We start from the raw sequence: 22,834 nt of genomic DNA on the forward strand, positions 1-22,834 counted from the left end.
CCTTCCCAATATCCCACCATTCCCTGCCCTCTGGCACTGCGAAGCCATTCCCTGTGTCCTGTCCCTCCATCCCTTGTCCCAGGTCCCTCTCCAGCTCTCCTGGAGCATCTTTAGGCACTGGAAAGCTGCTGTGAGGTCTCTCTGGAGCCTTCCCTTCTCCAGCCTGAACAGCCCCAAGTTCAGCCTGACACAAGCTCATCCTTGAGACACAAATGTTGAGCACAGCAGCCTTTGGTGGCCTTGCTGGCCACAGAAACTCTCTGTGTGTGGCACAGGTCCTTGGGGATGCTCCTGGAGTGATGTTCTTCCAATGCAAAGCACAGAGCAGAGGAAGCCCTGCTTTGCTGCAGGAAGGGTGTTGAGCTGTTCCCACCCCGCTGTGAAGGTGGAGTTTTGTGGCCAAATTTCATGTGAGATATCCAGGCAGGCCCAGTGCAGGGACTGGGCAAGTTGGGATTAATCACATCACAGTGCAATGGGAGCAGTGGTGGTGATTCCTTTCATCTTATCAGACCTTCTCTCACCCTCCTGGAGCTGAGCTCTGGGGTGGGAACAGCTCAACACCCTTCCTGCAGCAAAGCAGGGCTTCCTCTGCTCTGTGCTTTGCATTGGAAGAACATCACTCCAGGAGCATCCCCAAGGACCTGTGCCACAAACAGGGGGTTTCTGTGGCCAGCAAGGCCACCAAAGGCTGCTGTGCTCAACATTTGTGTCTCAAGGATGAGCTTGTGTCAGGCTGAACTTGGGGCTGTTCAGGCTGGAGAAGGGAAGGCTCCAGAGAGACCTCACAGCAGCTTTCCAGTGCCTAAAGATGCTCCAGGAGAGCTGGAGAAGGACCTGGGACAAGGGATGGAGGGACAGGACACAGGGAATGGCTTCCCACTGCCAGAGGGCAGGGAGAGGTGGGATATTGGGAAAGGATTCCTGGCTGTGAGGGTGGGGAGGGGCTGGGATGGGATTCCCAGAGAAGCTGTGGCTGCCCCATCCCTGGGAATGTCCAAGGCCAGGCTGGAGCCCCCTGGGACAGTGGGAGGTGTCCCTGCCCAGGGCAGGGGTGACACTGGGTGGGCTTTGAGGTCCCTTCCAACCCAACCCATCCTGAGATTCTCCATGTGGGTGTTTTGGTGCCTCCTGAGAACTGAGGTCTCTCCCCAAACTGCTCCTTGCCAGAGCACCAGGAGAACATTCCCTCTGGGCTGTTCTGTGACCACCTCCTGATGGTGGTTTGCAGCTTTGGGCCAGTGAGAGGCAAAGACACAAGAAAAAGCAAAGTGATGAGTTTCTGCAGCTGCAGAGAATGATTCCAAGCAACCCTTCCAGGGCAGGAGGGGAGGTGTCCTGAGAGCAGAGAGAGGTGTCCTCAAAGCCTGACAGGGGGGTGGCCGTGGGGTTTGGGATCTGGGAGAAGAAGGAGGCAGAAGGGAGCCCTGAGGACAGAGAATTCCCCTCAGTGCCCTCTCAGCTGTAAAGCTCAGTGATAACCTCTCTCCCTCAGAGCAGTGATTGTCCTCTCCTGTCCTGTGGAGCAGGCAGAGCTCTGTCAATGCTGAATCCTGACAAAGCTCAGGCACTGCAGAGACAACTGGGAAAACAATCAGCAGGGTGGGGAAAGGGCTAAGCTGTCCAAACATGGATTTTTTTTATTTTTTTTTTTTAATATCTGGCCAAATTTCGTTTGAATTCTTACCCTGAGTGGTTCAGATGTCCCTTGTGGAGCCTGAATTATCCTCGTGTTACCCACAGACGAGGTTCCCTCAGGTCAGGGTCGGAGCATCCAGAGCTCAGTGTGGGCTCCGAGATAAACACAGAGCTTTGTTTTCTGCAGCCCAGCAAGGATGGAGCTGGAGCTGGGGCTGTGGAGCAGCTCTGGGCTGCTCCTCCTGACTTTGGAAGAGAAACTCGAGCTCCATCTAAAGCAGATTTGGGGCTGGGAGGTTGCCAAGCTCTGCACAGTCCCTTTCCAGCAGCCTTAAATGCACTTGGATTTTCCAGGGCTGTTTTTTGCGCTGCAGTTGTTGGGTCAGAGCTGGAGCAGTTCTGCCCTGGGGACAAACCCCGCGGTGGCCTCAGGTGACAAAACACAGGTGGGACAGAGCCAGGGAGTGGGAATTCAGCCCTGGCTCAAACAGGGCACTGGGCAGGGGGTTTGTGTCCCTCTTCCTTCCCATCTCCCTCCCCTGACCCCAAGTTTCCAGTTGTTTCCCATCATCTCCTCACGTGTGTTGGGACCACATCGTGTAGGACATCCCTGGTGGCTTCCTCGGGTTTGTTGTTTTTTGGTTTGTTGGTTTTGTTTTTTTTTTTGCTTGGATTGCAAAACCTCCCATGCCCTCCCAAACATGTAAACAGAGTCTTTCTGCAGCAAACTTGTGACTCCTTTGTTGTTCAAGTGGCCGCTGTTGTTGTCTCTGCCTCGCTCTGGCTCCTGCAGGGGCTTGCGGGGCTTTTAAGGGCTTTTTGTGGGGAACGTTTCCTAAACTTTGGTATTTCCTGTTGTGAGAAGTCCAGTCTGGGCTAAAACTGAAGGCAGAGAAAGAGAATCGCTGAAGGAAAATATTTAGATGGCTTTGCTTCCAATTCTTTTGGAAAAAAAAAAAAGAAGTTTTTCCTCATGGAAAACTTCATGCAGAGATATTTAAGTTCTGGGGTTGCAGCAAAGGGCTCTGCCCAGAGTGGGAGAAGGAGCTCCCCAGAGAGTGAAGCCCTTCACTCTTCCTTCAAATTTTTCAGCCCAGTTTCTGTGTATTTGGATAAACAGAAATGTCTCTGCTCACCATGAAAATCAGAGTTGGCCTTGGATTTTTTCTCCCCCCCCCCCCCCCCCCGTTTTTTTTTTCGTTTTTCCTGCCGAGGAGTTTCAATTTCCAAGTATTTTTGGCTTTTCCCATCTTGGAAAGCTTCTGTGTTTTGGAGTTTTGCCAAATCCCTGCGAAAAATTAAAGAAAGGAGAAGGCAAAAAAAAAAATAAAACAGAGAGAGGGACCATTTTTTCTTTTCTCTCCACATTTTTCACAGGAAATTCTCCACGTTTTTGATGAACTCTCCTTTTCTGCTCTGCCAGTTCACAGCCTGAGCTGCAGAAATTAAAAGGCAAAGGCACCAGAACAGCAGCTCAGACGTTGCCCCATACATGGGGCAGCAGAGAACAAATTATTGAGTGCACTCCTAAAGCTTTGGCAGCCTCATTTTACACAGAGCTGGGGAGGTTTGGGGGCTGTTAATTAGCCCATGTCTGAATGACACCACAAAGCCCAGGGAGCTGGGCAGCTTTGCCCCCATGAGCCACACTAGGGGAGGTGCCTGGAAGGGCAGAGCACAGAATTTCAGGCTCATTTTCCACCCTTTCTGCTCCCTCAGGCCACAGGACTCCCTGAGGCCACTTGGGCTTCCATGGGCAGCCTCTCCAGAGGAGGCACAAGTTCATTAGAGGAGTTAATTCCATGCTGGTGACTTTTCCATGAGACATTTCCATCCCATTGCTCTTGGCCAGCTCATCTCAGTGACCCTCATCTCCACGCTGGGCAATCCCACTGAGGATGTTCCCAGAGGTGCCCCCAGGTTGGCATCACTCAGAAGCCATTTCCTGGCTGCCTTGCTCTTTTCCTCCCCGTTCTGGGAGCTCTGAAGTCCAAAATGAGGATTTCTCTGGGCCCTGGGGGGGTTCCTGCAGCACAGGGACCTCCCCACTCCCAGGTGGAAGGGGAGGGATGGCAGAGATGAGTCCCTGCACATCCCCCAGCCCTGCAGCCACAACACCTGAGCTCTCCTGACTCTTCATCTGGTGGCTTTTCCAATGATTTTCCAACTTGGATTTACTTCCATGAATTTAGACAGGATTAAAGACAGTCCCCTTAAAAAAAAAAAACAACACAAGAAGTCAAAAATCTCATCCTGCACCTTTCAAGTGATGGTGTTTATATCATGAAATATTTTCTTTTCATGAGTGGAAACCAGAGAGGGAGAGACCAGAACCTCAGCACAGCCTGGGACTGTTCATTCCTTTCCATGCTCTTCCTCACAGTGCCCCCCTCCCCTCTGCTTTGCAGGAGGAAGATGATGATGGCCTTCCAAAGAAGAAATGGCCCACAGTGGATGCCTCTTATTATGGTGGACGAGGAGTTGGAGGCATCAAGAGGATGGAGGTAATTAAATCCCATGGAATTAATTGGAATTAACCCCCAGGTCAGGAGTCAGGGCTGGTCTGGGGGTTGAGCTGGGACATCCCACAGGGAGAAACTCAGACAGATACAAACTCCTTTAAGCTGCTTTTGGTACCTTTGGGTCCAGACCCTTTTTACACAGGAATATCTGAGAGCCAAGCCCAGATTCCTGAAGGGTGGGATCACTTTTCCCTGGGCTGCAGCAGATCCTGCCCCGTGCCTGGGCTGCAGGGAAATCACAATCCCTGCCAAAGCACAGGGAAATGGGGTCACTTGTTCTGCAAACCTTCCCAGCTCTGATAAATCCCAAGGAAGAAGCTCAAAGCTTGGGGTGGAACCTTGAAACAAGCCCCAGAGCCTGATCATCCCTTCAGCCCAAGCTTGGACACTGGGAAGACACAGGAGAGGGTCTGGTTGTCCCAGCAGGGCTGAGGCTGCAGCAGGTCCTGCTCTGATGTGTCCTGTTGTCTTAGTTTGAGGGAAACCAAAATGTTTACAAGCCCCAGAGCCTGAGCATTGCCCTTCAGCCTGGGCTTGGACACTGGGAAGACACAGGAGAGGGTCTGGTTGTCCCAGCAGGGCTGAGGCTGCAGCAGGTCCTGCTCTGATGTGTCCTGTTGTCTTAGTTTGAGGGAAACCAAAATGTTTACCGAGACCAGAGGACAGGATTCCTCCTCAATAATCATGTTACCTCTTATTAAATCAAGAAAATACCTAAAACTTTAATTAGAAAATGTGTATAAGAAGGATAACTGTTCTTAACTACTATATATAGATATAGATATAACTATGAACAGACCAGAGCAAACCACTCCCCCAGCACCAAAAAGAAAAACCAACAACCCCCCTAAAGCTGCAGGTTCCTCCTGCTGCAATCATATTTATGGACAGTGTCAGTGCCAGCCTGGGCTGGCTGTGAGGGGAATTCTCAGTCTGTTCCCAGCGAGGCAGAGACAAGGGGTGAACACTCATGTGGTGCAGGATGGAGCCTTTCCCGTGGGGGAAAAGCAGAATCTCTCTCTCTCCTTGTCCTTTGTTCAAAAGAAGGAGGCACTGGGAGTTGAGGATTGGTGATAATTCCCAGAAATCTCCTTGCAGTCGAAGTCAGTCCCCAGGAAGCAGCTGGGACCCTCCTCTCTCCTCTCTCTCAAGCTCAGGGTGCCCAGAGATGAAGGGGGGTGGTGGGAAGGCAAAGAGCAGAGCCAGGAGCTCTCACCAGCTCAGCAAAACAGTGACTCTGTCCCAGCAGCTGCCCAAACCCAAAGTGAAGCAGCACCCAGGAAAAGCCTCTCCCCCTCCCAGGTTCACTGAGTCTGTTTTCTCACCTTCACCCCTCCATTAAGTTGGAATCTGGAGCCACCAACCACTCCTTTGTTCTCAGTCCTGGCACTTCACCGCCCAAAACCTTTGTGTTGGTAGGGTGAGAAAAATGCCCTGAAGGAACCCTTTGACACCTGGTGCCTTTCCAGGTGCGCTGGGGAGAAAAGGGCTCCACAGAAGAAGGTGCCAAGCTGGAGAAAGCCAAGAATGCCCGGGTGAAGATGCCAGAGCAGGAGTACGAGTTCCCCGAGCCCAGGAGCCTGGCGAGCAGCATGCGCAGACCCTCCTCGCCACGCAAGTGGTACTCGCCCATCAAGGTGGGTCCGGCCTCAGGGTGGGCACACCTGAGGCTCTCCATGAGCCTGGCACCTCCAGGGGTGCTGGGGTGGCTGTGCTGAGGGGCTGCCCCAAACCTGTGCCTGGGGACGTGCTGTCCAAAGGAACCACCTGGCTGGGCAGGGTTGGGGGTTGCTTTTCTCTCTCAGAGCAGAGCAGGATCCTGATCTCCTCCAATGTTGGAGCAGCTTCTGTGAAGGGTTCCCAGACTCACCTGCACTCCCAGGGGGCCACTCTGCCTGTTCCCTGAGATGCAGGAAATCAAGAGCAGCTTCTGTAGGAAGGACATTGAGGGGCTGCAGCAATTCCAGAGAAGAGCAACGAGGCTGGAGAAGGGCCTGGAGCCCCAGCCCTGTGGGGAGAGGCTGAGGGAGCTGGGGATGATCAGCCTGGACAAGAGGAGGCTCAGGGGGGACCTCAGCACTGTCTGGAACTCCCTGACAGGAGGTTGGACCCAGGGGGGGTTGGGCTCTTCTCCCACACAACCAGCAATGGCACAAGAGGGCACGGCCTTAAGCTGTGCCAGGGCAGGTTTGGGTTGGATATGGGGAGGGAATTCTTTGCAGAGAGGGTGGTCAGGCCTTGGAATGGGCTGCCCAGAGAGAGGGTGGATTCTCCATCCCTGGAGGTGTTTAAGATGAGACTGGATGGGGCACTGAGTGAGAATCCACCACATCTTGATCCAACCCCATTGTGAGAATCCACCATGTCTTGATCCAACCCTACTGGGGGAATCCACCATGTCTTGATCCAACCCCACTGTGAGAATCCACCATGTCTTGATCCAACCCTACTGGGGGAATCCATCATGTCTTGATCCAACCCCACTGTGATCACCAGCCCAGGGCACAGAGTGCCCTGGGCTGGTGATCACAGTGGGGTTGGATCAAGGGTTGGGCTTGATGATCTCAGAGGTCTCTTCCAACCCAACTCATTCTCTGATCTGGTGATAACAATGGAGTTGGATCAAGGGTTGGGCTTGATGATCTCGGAGGTCTCTTCCAACCCAACTGATTCTCTCATTCTTCAAAGGTGATCAAGGGCCTGGGGCATCTCTCTGATGAGGAGAGACTGTGGGAGCTGGGCCTGGTTAGTCTGGAGAAGAGAAGACTGAGAGGGGATCTCATTAATGCACACAAACATCTCAGAGGGGTGTCAGAGGATGGAACCTCTGTGGGTGCAACTCCCTGACCTCCTTCAGAGCTGGGGCCTTTCCCACAGAAGGTGCTGCTGAGTCTCTCCCCTTCCCCACTGAAGCTCTTGGGTTACAGGAGACTTCCAGTGAATCCTCAGGGAATTCTGCCTGATGGGAGATCAGACCTGGAAGGAGGAGTCAGGTTTGTTGTAGAACTGTGTCCCAGCTGGAAATTCTCCAAAGTTCAAGAGAGGCTTGGAGAGGAAACCCAATGCATGCAGGGCTCAGGTTCAGTTCTCACTCTGGAACAGCTTTTGCTTTGTAACAACAGGGACTCTGTTAGAAAGGGGCCTGCAGATATTAAGAATATCTCAGGGGTGATATATATCCTTAATTCCTTTAAAAATGTCTCTTCTCCACCATTCCAAGTGTGTCCAGGATAAGGACAGTTCCAATCCAAGGCTCAGTATCCAAACACTCCCAAAACTTTGGGGTGTTCCACATCTGGAGAGGATTTAGGATTAGCATTTAGCCTGGACAAGAATTTACCTAATAATTAATTGCCACCACGCCCCTTCTTGAGCTGCACCCAAAGAGACACGTGTGGAGCTGGGAGAGCTGCACCCAGCAAAGCCAGGAGGGATCAGTCCCATGGCCCAGGGTCCTGCTGTTGCTCTCCTGTGCTGGGAGGAACCAGCAGAACTGGCAAAGCTCCTCAGCACTGCTGGAGAAGCTCCTGCCCTGGAGGTGGGGGCACCTGGAGATGAACTTGCATGGCATGAGCCAGGGAAGCTCTCAGGGGGCCCTGGAGGGCAGGAGGGACAACCTGGAGCTGCCCAGGGCTGGACCATCACCCAGGGTTGGACCATCACCCGAGGCTGGACCATCACTCACCCAGGGCTGGACCATCACCCAGGGCTGGACCATCACTCACCCAGGGCTGGACCATCATCCAGGGCTGGACCATCACTCAGGGGTGAACCATCACTCACCCTGGGCTGGACCATCACCCAGGGCTGGACCATCACTCACCCAGGGCTGGACCATCACCCAGGGCTGGACCATCACTCACCCAGGGCTGGACCATCACCCAGGGCTGGACCATCACCCAGGGCTGGACCATCAATCACTCAGGGCTGGACCATCACCCAGGGCTGGACCATCACCCAGGGCTGGACCATCAATCACCCAGGGCTGGACCATCACCCAGGGCTGGACCATCACCCAGGGCTGGACCATCAATCACCCAGGGCTGGACCATCACCCAGGGCTGGACCATCAATCACCCAGGGCTGGACCATCACCCAGGGCTGGACCATCACCCAGGGCTGGACCATCAATCACCCAGGGCTGGACCATCACCCAGGTCTGGACCATCACCCAGGGTTGGACCATCACCCAGGGCTGGACCATCAAACACCCAGGGCTGGACCATCACCCAGGGCAGCACTGCTGGGTTGGCTCCATCCTTCTCTGCTGACAATCACCCAGGGCTGGATCATCACCCAGGGGTGGACCATCAATCACCCAGGGCTAGACCATCACTCACCCAGGACTGGACCATCACCTAGGGCTGGACCATCACTCACCCAGGGCTGGACCATCACCCAGGGCTGGACCATCACCCAGGGCTGGACCATCAATCACCCAGGGCAGCACTGCTGGGTTGGCTCCATCCCTCTCTGCTCTGTCCTGGTTTAAAGTAACAGAGAGGCTTCCATCTCTTGTTGGGGGGAATATTTCCCCCTCTGCCAGACCTCACCCACAGGGAATTGGATGCTGACACTCAGCTTGGACCTTCCCTCATCCCCGTGCTCCAAGTGCACTTGGCTCCTGGGGTTAAAGGAGATGTTGAATTTCCTGCCCTTCCACCAGTGCAAACACCTCTTTGGGAGGCAGATAAATATGCAACTGAAATCGCTGTTAAAGGAGAAGGGCAAGGAATTGAACCTCAGGAGCAGCAAAACAAGGCAGTTTGGATCTCACACAGAGCCAGGAAAGTCACATTTTAGGGCCAGTCTCCTTCTGCACAAGTGCCAGCCTTTATTGGAATGTTCAGCCCTTTGGAGTTTCTGTGATGGAGTTCTTCTTCCCTCTGTTGTTTCACCTTCCCAGAGCAATGTCTGTGAGCAGGCAGACAGCTGAGAGTGGAGAGATTATTTTCTGCAAAGCTCCAGAGATTGATTTGCTCCCAAATGTGGCTACTGACACTCAGCAGACTGTGGTTCCTGCTGTGGTTACTCTGAGTTGCTGCTGGGACTCCTTAGCACGGCACCAACTGGATTATCTCCCTTTTAAAATGTCATTTCAGCTGTTTGACAAGTCAGGGCAGGCAGTCCAAGGGGAAGGACAAACCAAAAAACTCCTTAAGAAACTCTCCAAGCCCTCAGTTCCTCTGACAGGGAGGGACAGCACAAAATGTGGGTGGAAGTGGATCAGAGAACCACAGGAGGGTGGAAAAGGTCTCTAAAACCATCAGGCCCAGCCATAACTCATCCCCCCCACCACAGTCACCTCTAAACCACGTCCTCAAGAGCCACATCCACGTGACTTTTGAACCCTTCCAGGGATGGTGACCCCCCCACTGCCCTGGGCAGCCTGTGAAGACATCTGTCCCAAGATCCAGACTGAAATCTCCCCTGGCAGAACCTGAGGCTGTTCCCTCCCATCCTGACCCTTGTTTTGTGGCACAGGAGACCCACCCCCACCTCACCTCAACCTCAGGCTGAAGCAACAAGTGTTGCTGTCCAAAAGAAACCCCAGGGACCCCTCCATGGAGGCCCCTCCAGCTTTTACTGACCCTGCCACCTTCTCCAGCCCTTGTCCCTCCTTCCTTTGCCATCTGCCCTCACTGTTTCTTTTTTCTGGGCCTCAGACCTAGTAGGACCCAAGGCTTTTTTGCCCCCAGACCTTTCTTTTTCTCCAAGTGCCCTTGTTCCTCAGCTGCAGAGGAGTTCCCAGGCACAGGCACAGCCCCTGCACTGGAGAGCACAGAAGGGTTTGTGTTTCCAAATGGATTCATTGCCATTTCAGTTCCTCAACCAGCATCATCCTTTCCACAGGATCCTTTCCATCCTTTCCCTTCCCTCCACCCAGATGTCTCAGGCAGACCCTGAGGCTCCATTCAGACTCCCAGAGATGGAGCTCTTGGCTTTTCCCAAGAAATCCTGGTAGGCTCCTGGAAATCAGGACTGCAGAGCAAAAAGGACTTTTTTGTTCCATGGAAAGTTGTCGTTTTGCCTCTGAAAGGAAAAATGGAAGAAAAAGGTACTTATTTCTGAAGCTGTCAGGGTGGACAGGAGATCAAGAGCTTCCACCAGCTCTGCTGTAGGGCAGAAGGTGGGTTGGGATGGAAGGGATGGCTTCCCCCAGGTCTCAGGGGTTCTGCTGTCCAGATGCAGAAGAATCTGACAGAGAAGGTTCTTGCTGCTTCCTTTGAGAGTAACAGACTTTCCTGGCTCTCACCTTGGCCAGTCTTTCCCAGTATCCCATGGAAACAAGTTCTCTGCAGTCATCCTGTCTGTCTGTCTGTCTGAGTGTCTCCACCCATGTCTCCAGCTCCCAGACCAGCTCTGAAGCATTGGCTCCACACACTGGTTGAGGAGCAGAGGTCTCAGACAGGATTATGGCCCAGATGGTTCCTCGGAAAGGGAAGAGAAAGATTCTCCCCATGAAAGGGAGAACATCCATGGGGAGTGTTCAGACACCAAGGAACCAGGTGACAAAGGACCTCCCACCCACCCTGGCTGCAGGTCCTGCCCTCACAGACACTGCAGGTCACCACCCAGACTCTGAGGAGAACAACCTGCCTTCTTCATGAAGCCACTCACCTTTCCCCACCACTCTGCAGCATCCAGGGGACATTTCCTTTGGTCAATCCTGTCCCACAACAGCCACAAGAGGCAGTTCTGCCATCACAGGAGTTCTGTAGCCTTTGTTTCCAGGGAGCAGTTTCTGGGCCAGTCTTTGGCTCTGATCCTCTCACCTGCAGAAAAGAGTTTTGTACCAAGGGACAACTTTGTGCATCCTCAGAATATCTTGTTGTGCTGGTTTAAAGGTGAACCAGCAGGAGAAATGAACCCACCACGAGAGAGATTATAAGTCAGAGCTACAATTTAATAACAACATTGCAATCAATGCAGTGGCACAAAGAGCAATTGGGTTTAACCCCCAAGCCCAGCAGTCTAACCCAGCCCCCTGGGGCACAAACACAGGGGGGTTTGGTGGCCCCTGTGCTGAGCCCCACGTGGTTCCCCCGAGGCCAAAGGCAAAGGAGGGGACAAAGCTGTTGGTGCAGATGATGGCAGAGTCTGGTGGAGAGTGGGGGGCTCCTCCTGTGCAGGGTCTGCTCCTGCTCTGGATGCCAGGAGTGGTCCCAGAGGTCCCCAAACCCCCAGATTGCCTCCCCTCAGGTTTGGGTGGGAGCCCCCAGTGCCTCCCCCAGGGCAGGGAGTTCCACCCTGGGGGATCTGACTCTGGCACTCAGGGGGGATTTTGGACTCGTTGCTGGCCCCTGAGCAGAGCTGAGCCCTCAGGTGGGTGTGGAGGTGCCAAGGAGTCCCTGCAGGGCAGTTCTCCCAGCTCCTCTGCCAGGCTTCTTTCCCAGCCAGCTCCCAGCCTGAGGGCTCAGCTGTGCCCTGGGCAGCTGCTGCCAATGGGCCCTTGGGAACAGTTGCTGGGCAATGGCCCAGAGGGTTTGGAATGCCCAGCTTTGGGCACCCCCACACTGGGACAAACTGGGCCCACCTGCTGGACTGGGACACTTGTCTCTGCCTCTGCAGGGCCAGTGCAGTGTCCTGGCTGTTCCTGGCTCATGGTTCCTGCTCCAACATCACAGCAATTGGAGCATTTGGAACAATACTTAGGGAAACATCAATAAGTGCTGTTTGTTCTCAACCTTCCCCAGAAATGTTCACAAATCTTTCCATATCCTGCACTTAACAGAGAGAGGCTCAAATAAAGAGTCTGATGAATTAATCCTGAGCTTGTAACACACCTGTAGCTTTCCCCTGACCCAGCCAAGGTGCTGCCCTTGTGCAAACCCTCCCGCAGGAGCTGAACCCACAGGGGAGGTGAAGGCCTGGCCTGCTGGAGTGGGGATGCAGCAGGAACCCTCCAGCAGCACATGCAGGTCCCAGAGCACGTGGGTTGGTGGCTCTCCCTGCTGGGCTGCTCCTCGTGGCTCCTTTGCAGAGTGAGCACAGCCTTGGGGTGTTGTGTGGCTGCTGAAGCCCAGGGAGGCAGCACAGCCACACCAGGGACCACCCAAATCAACCAGACCCTCTGCCAGCAAGGGATTGCACCAGGCTGGGCTTCAGCAGAGCCCCTGTGGGTCTGGGCACCTTTGGGGAGGGGCTGCTGGGGCTGAGACCACCCAGGAGGGAGCAGCTCCTCAGCACTGCTGTGTGGGTGGCACTGCAGGGCAGCTGCTGAGCTCCTGGGGCTGCAGGGCTTTGGAACAGGGGGGTTACTGCCTGGAAAATGTGAGCTGGCACATGGGGTGGGTCTGGGTGAGCGCCATGAGGTGGCACTGATGGCCATCACTCAGCACTGGCACTCAGCTGCCCTGGCACGGGGGCTCTCACTCAGCTCTCCCCAGCAGAGACATAAATCAGAGTCACTTCTGCCATGTCACAGGGACCACCAGAGCTGGAAACAAACTCTCAGCCAGGGGAGGAGACAGAACTCCTGGAAAGGCATCATATGAGCTCCCCCAGTGGCTTTCTGCTCTGATTTAGCATTCTGGCAGGAGCTGAGGAGGTGCTGGTCTCTCCCTCAGCCCAGGTGGCTTCTGAGTCACTCAGTACCTCTGGAAAGGTTGGATAGAGGGAGATGTTGTGTGTCAGACATCCTACCTTTGGAAAGGTGGGACACACAGACTGTTGTGTCAGACATCCTACCCTTGGAAAGGTGGGACACACAGACTGTTGTGTCAGACATCCTACCCTTGGAAATGTTGGATACAGGGACACTGTTGTGTGTCAGACATCCCACCCTTGGAAATGTTGGATACAGGGACACTGTTGTGTGTCAGACATCCTACCCTTGGAAAGGTTGGACACACGGACTGTTGTGTGTCACACATCTCATCTTTGGGAAGGTTGGACACACAGACTGTTGTGTGTCAGACATCTCACCTTTGGAAAAGATGGATACAGGGAGGTGTTGTATGTCAGACATCTCACCTCTGGAAAGGTTGGATAGAGGGAGATGTCGTGTGTCAGACATCCTACCCTTGGAAAGGTTGGATACAGGGAGATGTTGTGTGTCAGATATCTCACCTCTGGAAAGGTTGGATAGAGGGAGATGTTGTGTGTCAGACACCCTACCCTTGGAAAGGTTGGATACAGGGAGATGTTGTGTGTCAGACATCTCACCTCTGGAAAGGTTGGATAGAGGGAGATGTTGTGTGTCAGACATCTCACCTTTGGGAAGGTTGGACACACAGACTGTTGTCTGTCAGACATCTCACCCTTGGAAAGGCTGGATACAGGGACACTGAAAGCTCTTCCTTTGCACTTGCAGCAAGTTTCTGTGGGACAAAACTTTGCTCTCCAGCACCTTGGAACAGGGTGGGTTCTACAGCTGCTGGAAAAGTGAGGCTGAGCACCACTGAGAGTTCAGAAAACACAGAATCTTTATCAACAGGAGGGACCCAATAGCAGGAAGCCAAAGAGAAGGGAGAGAGAAGGAGGGAGACTAAAGCAATAAACCCAAACATGTCAGCACCCACTGACCAGAGTTACTCACCTAAGGTTGTCCTACCAACTCAGGACACTCCCCCCAAGGCAGGGGCTTCATCCTCTAGGCATTGGCTGGCAGCAGTGGGGAAAAACTACCAATACCAAGAGCATGAGCCCTCACACCTTTATTGAGCCTGTTAGAGATGTCTGTCCAGGGAACTGAGACCACCACCCCTCAGGAAGAGGTCACAGACCCTGCTGCTCTCTCTCTTACTCTCTCTCTCTCCCTCTCTCTCTTCCTCCTTGCTCTCTCCTCCCCAACTCTCCTCCCAGGGCTGTCAAACCAATAGGAGAGACTCAAGTAACTTGAGTTTATGCAAACTCTGCCTTCAAGGGCAAAGCCTTCACTGTATCAGCTTCTGTTCCCTGGAACTTGGCAGGGAAAGGATAAATCTTTTCACAGGTGGCATTGGCAAAAACACAGACCAAAATGTCACCAGTTTTAATTGACAGAATCATAGAATGGATTGGGTTGGAAAAGCCCTCTGAGATCATCAAGTCCAGCCTTTGATCCAACCCCACTGTGATCACCAGCCCAGGGCACTCCGTGCCCTGGGCTGGTGATCACAGTAGGGTTGGATCAAGACATGGATTCTCCCAGTAGGGTTGGATCAAGGCGTGGTGGAGTCTCACTCAGTGCCACATCCACAGAATCATAGAATGGATTGGGTTGGAAAAGACCTCTGAGATCATCAAGTCCAACCCTTGGTCCAACTCCAGTCCCTTTACCAGATCATGGCACTCAGTGCCACGGCCAAGCTCAGGTTCAAACCCTCCAGGGATGGGGAATCCACCCCCTCTCTGGGCAGCCCATTCCAATCCCTGAGCACTCTCTCTGCAAAGAATTTCTTTCTGCTCTCCAACTTCAATTTCCCCTGGCAGAGCTTGAGCCCATCGTGCCCCCTTGTCCTATTGCTGAGTGCCTGGGAGAAGAGACCAACCCCCAGCTGGCCACAGCTTCCCTTCAGGGACTTCCAGACAGTGCTGAGGTCACCTCTGAGCCTCCTCTTCTCCAGGCTGAACACCCCCAGCTCCCTCAGCCTCTCCCCACAGCACTTGTGCTCCAGTCCCTCCTCCAGCCTCGTTGCTCTTCTCACTTGGGTTGGAAGAGACCTCTGAGATCATCAAATCCAACCCTTGATCCAACCCCACTGGGCTCACTCTGGCACTCTGTGCCCTGGGCTGGTGATCACAGTGGGGTTGGATCAAGATGTGGTGGATTCTCACTCAGTGCCATGTCCAGTCTCATCTTAAACACCTCCAGGGATGGGGAATCCACCCCCTCTCTGGGCAGCCCATTCCAATCCCTGAGCACTCTCTCTGCAAAGAATTTCTTTCTGCTCTCCAACTTCAATTTCCCCTGGCAGAGCTTGAGCCCATCGTGCCCCCTTGTCCTATTGCTGAGTGCCTGGGAGAAGAGACCAACCCCCACCTGGCCAGAACTTCCCTTCAGGCAGTTCCAGACAGTGCTGAGGTCACCTCTGAGCCTCCTCTTCTCCAGGCTGAACATTCCCAACACAACCCTGTACAAGCCCTGGGATGACTGAGTGAAACCTGTGTGGGTCCAGGCTGGGCTGCCCCTGCCCTGCCCTTGGCACAGCCCATACCAACCCTGTCTCTCCTTTGCTTGCAGGGGAAGTTGGATGCTCTCTGGGTCCTGCTGCGGAAAGGCTACGACCGAGTGTCCGTGATGCGCCCCCAGCCCGGGGACAAGGTACTGTGCTCCAAACACCTCACACAGGGAGGGCAAAGCCCTCCTGAGGGGCCTGGCACGGGGGGCACACACCCAGCACGGCTCAGAAACCATCACTCAGCACTGTTTGGAGCTGCAGCTCAGGTGGCTGGGCCGATGGAGTCTCAGGGATGAGCTGTGCAGGGGCAGGGAGGGACACAGCCATGGAGCAAAGAGCTGCTCTCCATCAGCTGCAGGAACAACTCTGGTTGATAGGGAGGGATATACCTGCAGGGTTTGACAGGACTCAAGGGAATGGCTGGAGCTGTGCCAGGGGCAGGGGTAGGATGGATCTCAGGTGAAAGTTCTTCCCCCAGAGGGTGGTGGGCACTGACCAAGGTTTGGACACAGCCCTGAGGCTGCCAGAGCTGCAGGAGGGTTTGGATGATCCTCTGAGGGACAGGGTGGGATTTTGAGGTGTCTGTGCAGGGCCAGGGGTTGAATGGATGATCCCTGTGGGTCCCTCCCTGCTCATCATTCCCTGATTCTGAGGATCTCAGGCACAGGTTCTTCCCCCAGAGGGTGGTGGGCACTGCCCAGGCTCCCCAGGGTTTGGGCACAGCCCCGAGGCTGCCAGAGCTCCAGGAGGGTTTGGATGATCCTCTGAGGGACTGGGTGGGATTGTTGGGTGTCTGTGCAGGGCCAGAGTTTAGATGGATGGATGATCCCTGTGGATGGGTCCCTCTCAGCTCAGGTTATTCCATAATCCCAGAGCTCCAGGAGGGTTTGGACAACACTCTGAGGGACTGGGTGGTATTTTTGGGTGTCTGTGCAGGGCCAGGGGTTGGACTCTGGTCCTTGTGGGTCCCTTCCAGCTCAGGATATTCTGTGGTTCTGTGATTTTCCTTAAATTCACCTCATAGTGGAAAATGTCAGTTCTATGGGTGTCTTATGGAGCCAATTCCACAGCTCTGACGTGAATCAACAGCAGAACTTGGAGTGGCTTCAGGGAGAGGTTTGTCTCAAAGCAGAAGTGGCTGCAGGACTGGGAAGGCTTCAACAAACTCAGCTGCACAGGAAACAATGTTTTGGTGGAGAATCACAGGTCTGCAACATTTGTAAGGATTTTTATTGAATCAGGGAATTAGGAGGTTTAATATTTTATTCCATCTGGGGGAAGATTTGCTAAAAGGCCTTCACTGATCCTGATTCCCGAGAGGAAAGTTGGGCACACACAGACTGCTGGTGCCTGGCAGTTGTCCCTCAGAAATCAGGCTCTGAAGAAAGCCTGTCCTGTGAATCACTCCTTTGACTCAACCAGCTAAAATTGTTTGCATGGCAGATGCCACTTCCATTTCTGCCTGGGAGGATCCAGAGCAGAGGAACAGTTACCAGCAGTTCCTCCCAGTGCAGCTGCCAGGAGGCTCCATCCCCTTCCAGTGACACTTCCTTGGCCACATTGTCCTGTGTCCCAGCAGGATCAGCCCCTACAGGTGTTCTCTGATCCACCCTGGGAGTAAATTAAGCCCTTTAGGATTGAGTTGTGCTCCAAAGGATCTCTGACCTGGGTACAATAGAATTTAGTGTGAAAGAGGAACTGGCTCAAAACACACCCAGGCTTTGAGCTGCTGAAATACCTGTTGGTCTCCAGCTCACTCTGTGACTGACTTAAGAGTTGGACTCGATGATCCCTGGGGGTCCCTTCCAGCTCAGAATAGTCTGGGATTCTGTGATTCCCTGTGTGGATAAGAAGCACTCCCAGACCCTCCTGGAAGGGCAGACTGCTCTCCAACTGCTTTCCCTCTGAGCCTGGTTGTTTGGCTGCCCTGAATAACCCCGTGGGACAGAACACCACCCCCCGTTGTTAATCACTCTGAGTGCAGTGAGCGGTTTGTGTGAGCAGTGACACAACCCCAGGTGATGTCACCCCTCCAGCCCCAGTGTGAGAACTCTCTGTGAAGCACTGCAGGAGTTTACACAGCTGAAAGGGCAGAATTAACTCGGGTTTTCCACTTTCTTAGTCAGCAAAAATGTGTGGGGTTTGTTCCCCTGCTTCAGGTTTAGACTAAGGAGAAGCATCCAGTTTTCAAGCACTGGCTTCAGCTGTGTGATTTCTGAGTCAGCTCCCACCTTTCTATAGGCAAGGGCAGGGTTGGTCCTCACCAGCTGCCAGACCTTCAGCAGGGAGCCTGTGGGCTCAGAGGTGTCCTCTGGCAGGGTGGGATCCCTGTGGGCTCAGAGGTGTCCTCTGACAGGGTGGGATTCGATCCTGTGGGCTCAGAGGTGCCCACTGGCAGGGTGGGATTCGATCCTGTGGGCTCAGAGGTGCCCACTGGCAGGGTGGGATTCGATCCTGTGGGCTCTGAGAGGTGTCCACTGGCAGGGTGGGATTCGATCCTGTGGGCTCTGAGAGGTACCCACTGGCAGGGTGGGATCCCTGTGGGCTCTGAGATGTCCATGGGCCAGGTGGGATTTGAGCCTGTGGGCACTCAGAGGTGCCCACTGGCAGGGTGGGATTTGATCCTGTGGCTCTCAGAGGTGTCCACTGGCAGGGTGGGATTTGAGCCTGTGGGCACTCAGAGGTGCCCACTGGCAGGGTGGGATTTGATCCTGTGGCTCTCAGAGGTGTCCACTGGCAGGGTGGGATCCCTGTGGGCTCTGAGATGTCCTCTGGCAGGGTGGGATTCGATCCTGTGGGCTCAGAGGTGTCCTCTGGCAGGGTGGGATTCGATCCTGTGGGCTCAGAGGTGCCCACTGGCAGGGTGGGATTCGATCCTGTGGGCTCAGAGGTGCCCACTGGCAGGGTGGGATTTGATCCTGTGGATTCTCAGAGGTGCCCACTGGTAGGCTGGGATCCCTGTGGGCTCAGAGGTGTCCTCTGGCAGGGTGGGATCCCTGTGGACTCTGACATGTCCACAGGCCAGGTGGGATTTGATCCTGTGGGGTCTCAGAGGTGCCCACTGGCAGGGTGGGGTTTGGCCCTGTGGACTCTCAGAGATATCCTCTGGCAAGTTGGGATTTGATCCTGTGGGTTCTCAGAGACATCCACTGGCAGGTTGGGATCCCTGTGGGCTCTCAGAGGTGTCCACAGGCAGGTTGGGATCCCTGTGGGCTCTCAGAGGTGTCCACAGGCAGGTTGGGATCCTTTTGGGCTCTCAGAGGTGTCCACTGGCAGTTGGGATTTAATCCTGTGGGTTTTCAGTGGTGCCAGGTTGGGATTTGTTCCTGTGGGCTCTCAGAGATGCCCACTGTCAGGCTGGGATTTGATCCTGTGGGTTCTCAGAGACATCCACTGGCAGGTTGAGATTTGATCCTGTGAGTTCTCAGAGGTGGCAGGGTGGGATTTGATCCTGTGGGCTCAGAGACATCCACTGGCAGGTTTGGATCCTGTGGGCTCTCAGAGGTCACAAGTTGGGATTTGATCCTGTTCTGCAGGATCTGAAGGAATGCCCTCCCCAGCCTGGCAGCAAAGGGGTCCCTGGAGCTGGTTCTGCCCCCTCCAGGCCAGTGGTGTGTTTCAAGGTGGAGGCACGGCTGGTTTGAGGCTCGATGCCCCTTTCCAACCCAGCCTTGGTGGCCTCAGGGGTTGGTTGGGAAGCTGCAGGATTTGAGCTCTTGCTGCTCAGGGCAGCTCCATTTTCCAGCTTTTTCCTGCCTGCCCAAATTCATCCCCATGCCACCCTCTGCCAGGGTGCCACAGGGAGCCAGGGCCCCCAGCACCCCCCTGCCAGCTCCTCTCAGCAGGGCTGGGCTCTGCTTTGTGTGCCCAGGGCAGTGCCAGGCTCAGCAGCCCCATCTCAGATGCCCCCAGAGGATTTCCCGGCAGGAGCTGAATAAACCCCCGCGAGCTCCTGAGCAGCAAAGCAGCAGCCCATGCTGCCAGCTGCCCCCAGGCTGCCAGCCCTGGGCATGCCCTGGGCACAACAGAGCCAGGGATGAGCAGAGCAGCCCCCAGGGAGCAGCAGCAGCCTCAGATGGAGCCCCCTCCCCACGGAGCATCCTCAGGCTGCAGGAACACTCAAACCCTCACAGGCAGAACTTATGGCTCGTGAAGAGGAGCTCAGAATTTGCAGCCAGGAGCCTTTGGCCACGTGATAGTCCTAAAAGCTCCAAGGAGGAGCTGTTTTGATAGCAGTTTGTACCTCCTTACTTCCCTGCTCTTCCCTGAACAAAGGGGAGCAGATCTCAGTGCTGGCGAATGGGCTCCTTAATTCCCCCACTGATGAAGATAAAATAGTGAAGCCAGATGAAAAATAACTGAAAGGCATCTCTGTTTGCTTTGGAGCCTGGAAGGAGCTGGCCTGGCTCCCAGAGTTACCTCATTTTCATATAGAAGCAATCCCTTGCCATAATCTGTGACTTCAGCCCCTGCCAGCACACGAGCTGAGCTGCTCAGAGATTCCCTGCCCAGAAGGAAACACGGAATGCACCTCAGCCCTGCCCTGAGGGGCTGTGGCTGCTCATCTGCTGCAGCCCAGGCAGCTCCCAGGGATCCAGGGAATCCTCAGGAAAGATGTGCCCTGCCCTGGGGTCACATCAGTCCGACACCAGACAGTGACTAAACAACTGCAGTTCATGTTCCCTGCAGTGGGTGATGTGGGGGCTGAAGATTCCAGTCCTCCCCCTCCCCCTCCTCCTCCTCTTCCTCCTCCTCCTCCTCCTCCTCCTCTTCCTCCTCCTCCTCCTTCTCCTCCTCCTCCTCCTTCTCCTCCTCCTCCTCCTCCTTCTCCTCCTCCTCCTCCTCTGGGTGACCTCAGATGTCTCCTTGTCTTTGCCTCTTGGCTGGTTGTGCCCTGAAGCCTTCAATGAAGGTGGAGATGCTGAGGGGCTGTTTCCTCACTGGGGGCAGGGTTGGATCATGGAGTCATAGAATAGAATCATAGAATTGATTGGAGTGGAAAAGACCTCTGAGATCATCAAGTCCAGCCCTTGGTCCAACTCCACTTGGTGTGGAGACAGAGCTGGGAGTTCTCCCAGGGGAGGTGCCAGGAGGGAAGGGATCCATGCCCAGAGCTTGGCACCAGCCTGAGCCACAGCTTGGGTAAAGCTCCACCATGACCTCTGCAGCCCCTGACAGAGCCTGGCAAGGACAAGCCTGGAGAAGAGGAGGCTCAGAGGTGACCTCAGCACTGTCTGGAACTCCCTGAAGGGAAGTTCTGGCCAGGTGGGGGTTGGTCTCTTCTCCCAGGCACTCAGCAATAGGACAAGGGGGCACGATGGGCTCAAGCTCTGCCAGGGGAAATTGAAGTTGAAGAGCAGAAAGAAATTCTTTGCAGAGAGAGTGCTCAGGGATTGGAATGGGCTGCCCAGAGAGGGGGTGGATTCCCCATCCCTGGAGGGTTTGAAACTGAGCTTGGCCGTGGCACTGAGTGCCATGATCTGGTAAAGGGACTGGAGTTGGACCAAGGGTTGGACTTGATGATCTTGGAGGTCTTTTCCAACCCAATCCATTCTGTGATTCTGTGGATGTGGCACTGAGTGAGAATCCACCATGTCTTGATCCAACCCCACTGTGAGAATCCACCATCTCTTGATCCAACCCCACTGTGATCACCAGCCCAGGGCACTCCGTGCCCTGGGCTGGTGATCACAGTAGGGTTGGATCAAATGTTGGACTTGATGATCTCAGAGGGCTTTTCCAACCCAATCCATTCTGTGGTTCTATTCTATGATTCTGTGATTCTGTGGAGCAAAGCTGGGCTGCCCTGCAGGAGGCTCTTACCAGCACCTCTCCCATCCCAGAGCAAAGGGATCCTCAGGCTCTGTTGGGAATGAGCCCAGAGAGGTTGGGATGCACAACAAGGGGGTGAAACTCTGGGATTCTGGAGCCAGATGATCTGAGGTTCCCAACAGACACAGATGGCTCCAATAAGGAGAGGAAGAGGCAGTCACAGGGGATTCCTGTGGGCTCCTCACATTTTCAAGAGACTGGGTTTGCATTCCTGGCAGCATTAATGAGGTTATTTTTATACTGGAAACATCACTGGATGGGGTGATGTAAAAACATACATTTTTCAGGGGGTTTTATCACTTCTACAGTGGAGCTCAGGAATGTTCTTTGTGCAAATCACTCACAGGGCCCAGACAATTCGTGTCTCTTTGAAGTGACAGTTGCATTTCCTTGTTAAACCTTGTTCTGGCAGGGATTTATGGGGTTATTAAAATGTGCTTTGTGCTCACCCTTGGTGGGGAACTCTTCAATCAAGGAGCAAATCATATTCTAATCTGTTACTGCTTTGCAGTAATTGCATTTTCATTTTGTGTTTGTGCAGGCAAATGTAGATGGAGAAGGGTATAAATATGAGAAAAAAGTTCAATAATCCCATGTGTGATTTTGTGTAATGATGATTTTGTACCTAAATTAATGAAGGTGCAGAGAGAGGAGGTTTTTTCCAGTGCTGGGGTGGTTGGAATCACATAAAACTGAGACTGTGTTGGATCTGCCTCTGGTGCAGACTGGGATGAGAGGATGAGGCCACCAAGTGCAGACTGGGATGAGAGGATGAGGCCACCAAATGCATGAAAATGGCCCCATTAAATCATCACAATTGTTCTTTTTCCTGGGAAAGGAGGAATGTGTGTGCATGTGCTGACATAAAACTGCTCTTAGAATAAACAGAACAGGCAGGGTATGAAATAAGACACATTTGCAGCCAAATTGTGTGAACCTTTCACTGCAGGAAATCTCCATGTGGAGTGGATGGCTCTGCTCATTGTAATTCCTGCTCTGCTAATTCCAGAGCTGGGGGGTCCCAAAGGGCTGAGGGCAGAGGGAAGAGCTGAGCTTTGGGTGCCAAACTGGGAGCCAAAGCCTGGAGAGTGCCTTGGGTGACCCTGACCAAGCCCTCCCATTCCTCAGAGGCCTTTCCTGCCCCCTCAGTGCAGCTGATCCCGTGTGTTTTCATTCCCAAACATCTGTGGGAGTGAAGGTTGGAGCTCAGTGAGTAGCAGGAGCAGCAGCAGGACCAGGGCAGGGTGGGCAGGGGTGGCACCTGGGGGGCTTGTGTGGCTACAACACGATGCCCAGGTGCAGAGGGGCAGGGTCTGGGGGTCCAGGTGGGCACATTTCAGACATGAATCACTTTGCCCAGCCTGTCCCAGTGGCACCTTTGCCACCTGTGCCAGGAGCTGACCTGCTCCAGCAGAGCAGGATTGGTGGGACAGCCCTTGGAGCATCCCCAGCTGATGGGTGATCATCCCTGTGCCCAAACTATGCAGGGGACAGAGAGAAGGAGCCTGAATCACTGCCATGTGACCATAAAATGTCCTTCTTCCCTGCCCTTTTTATTCCTTTGGGTAACTTTTCCTCTGCTGAAGCAGTTGGGTGTTCCCAGAGCTCAGCACTGGCTGCTGCCCCACCTGAGGAAGGGAAGGATTCTTTATTTCTGCCAAATTCAGGCTCTCAGGACACCAACCCTCCTCTCCTTGAACCTTCCCTGCTGGTGGGGGATGATTTGTGCCTGCACAG

The 22,834-nt window shown here is 54.1% G+C and overlaps 1 protein-coding gene across 1 annotated transcript in view; it reads left to right on the forward strand.

Moving 5' to 3' along the window:
* Positions 1-22,834, forward strand: part of ANTXR1 (ANTXR cell adhesion molecule 1) — a 134,785-nt gene that overhangs the window by 91,578 nt on the left and 20,373 nt on the right. Inside the window, 3 exon segments of the mRNA XM_071579091.1 lie at positions 4,047-4,142; positions 5,630-5,797; positions 15,328-15,408. Coding sequence (XP_071435192.1) covers positions 4,047-4,142; positions 5,630-5,797; positions 15,328-15,408 — 345 coding nt within the window.

Source organism: Pithys albifrons, chromosome 29, assembly GCF_047495875.1.
Source record: "Pithys albifrons albifrons isolate INPA30051 chromosome 29, PitAlb_v1, whole genome shotgun sequence".
Lineage (NCBI taxonomy): Eukaryota > Metazoa > Chordata > Aves > Passeriformes > Thamnophilidae > Pithys > Pithys albifrons.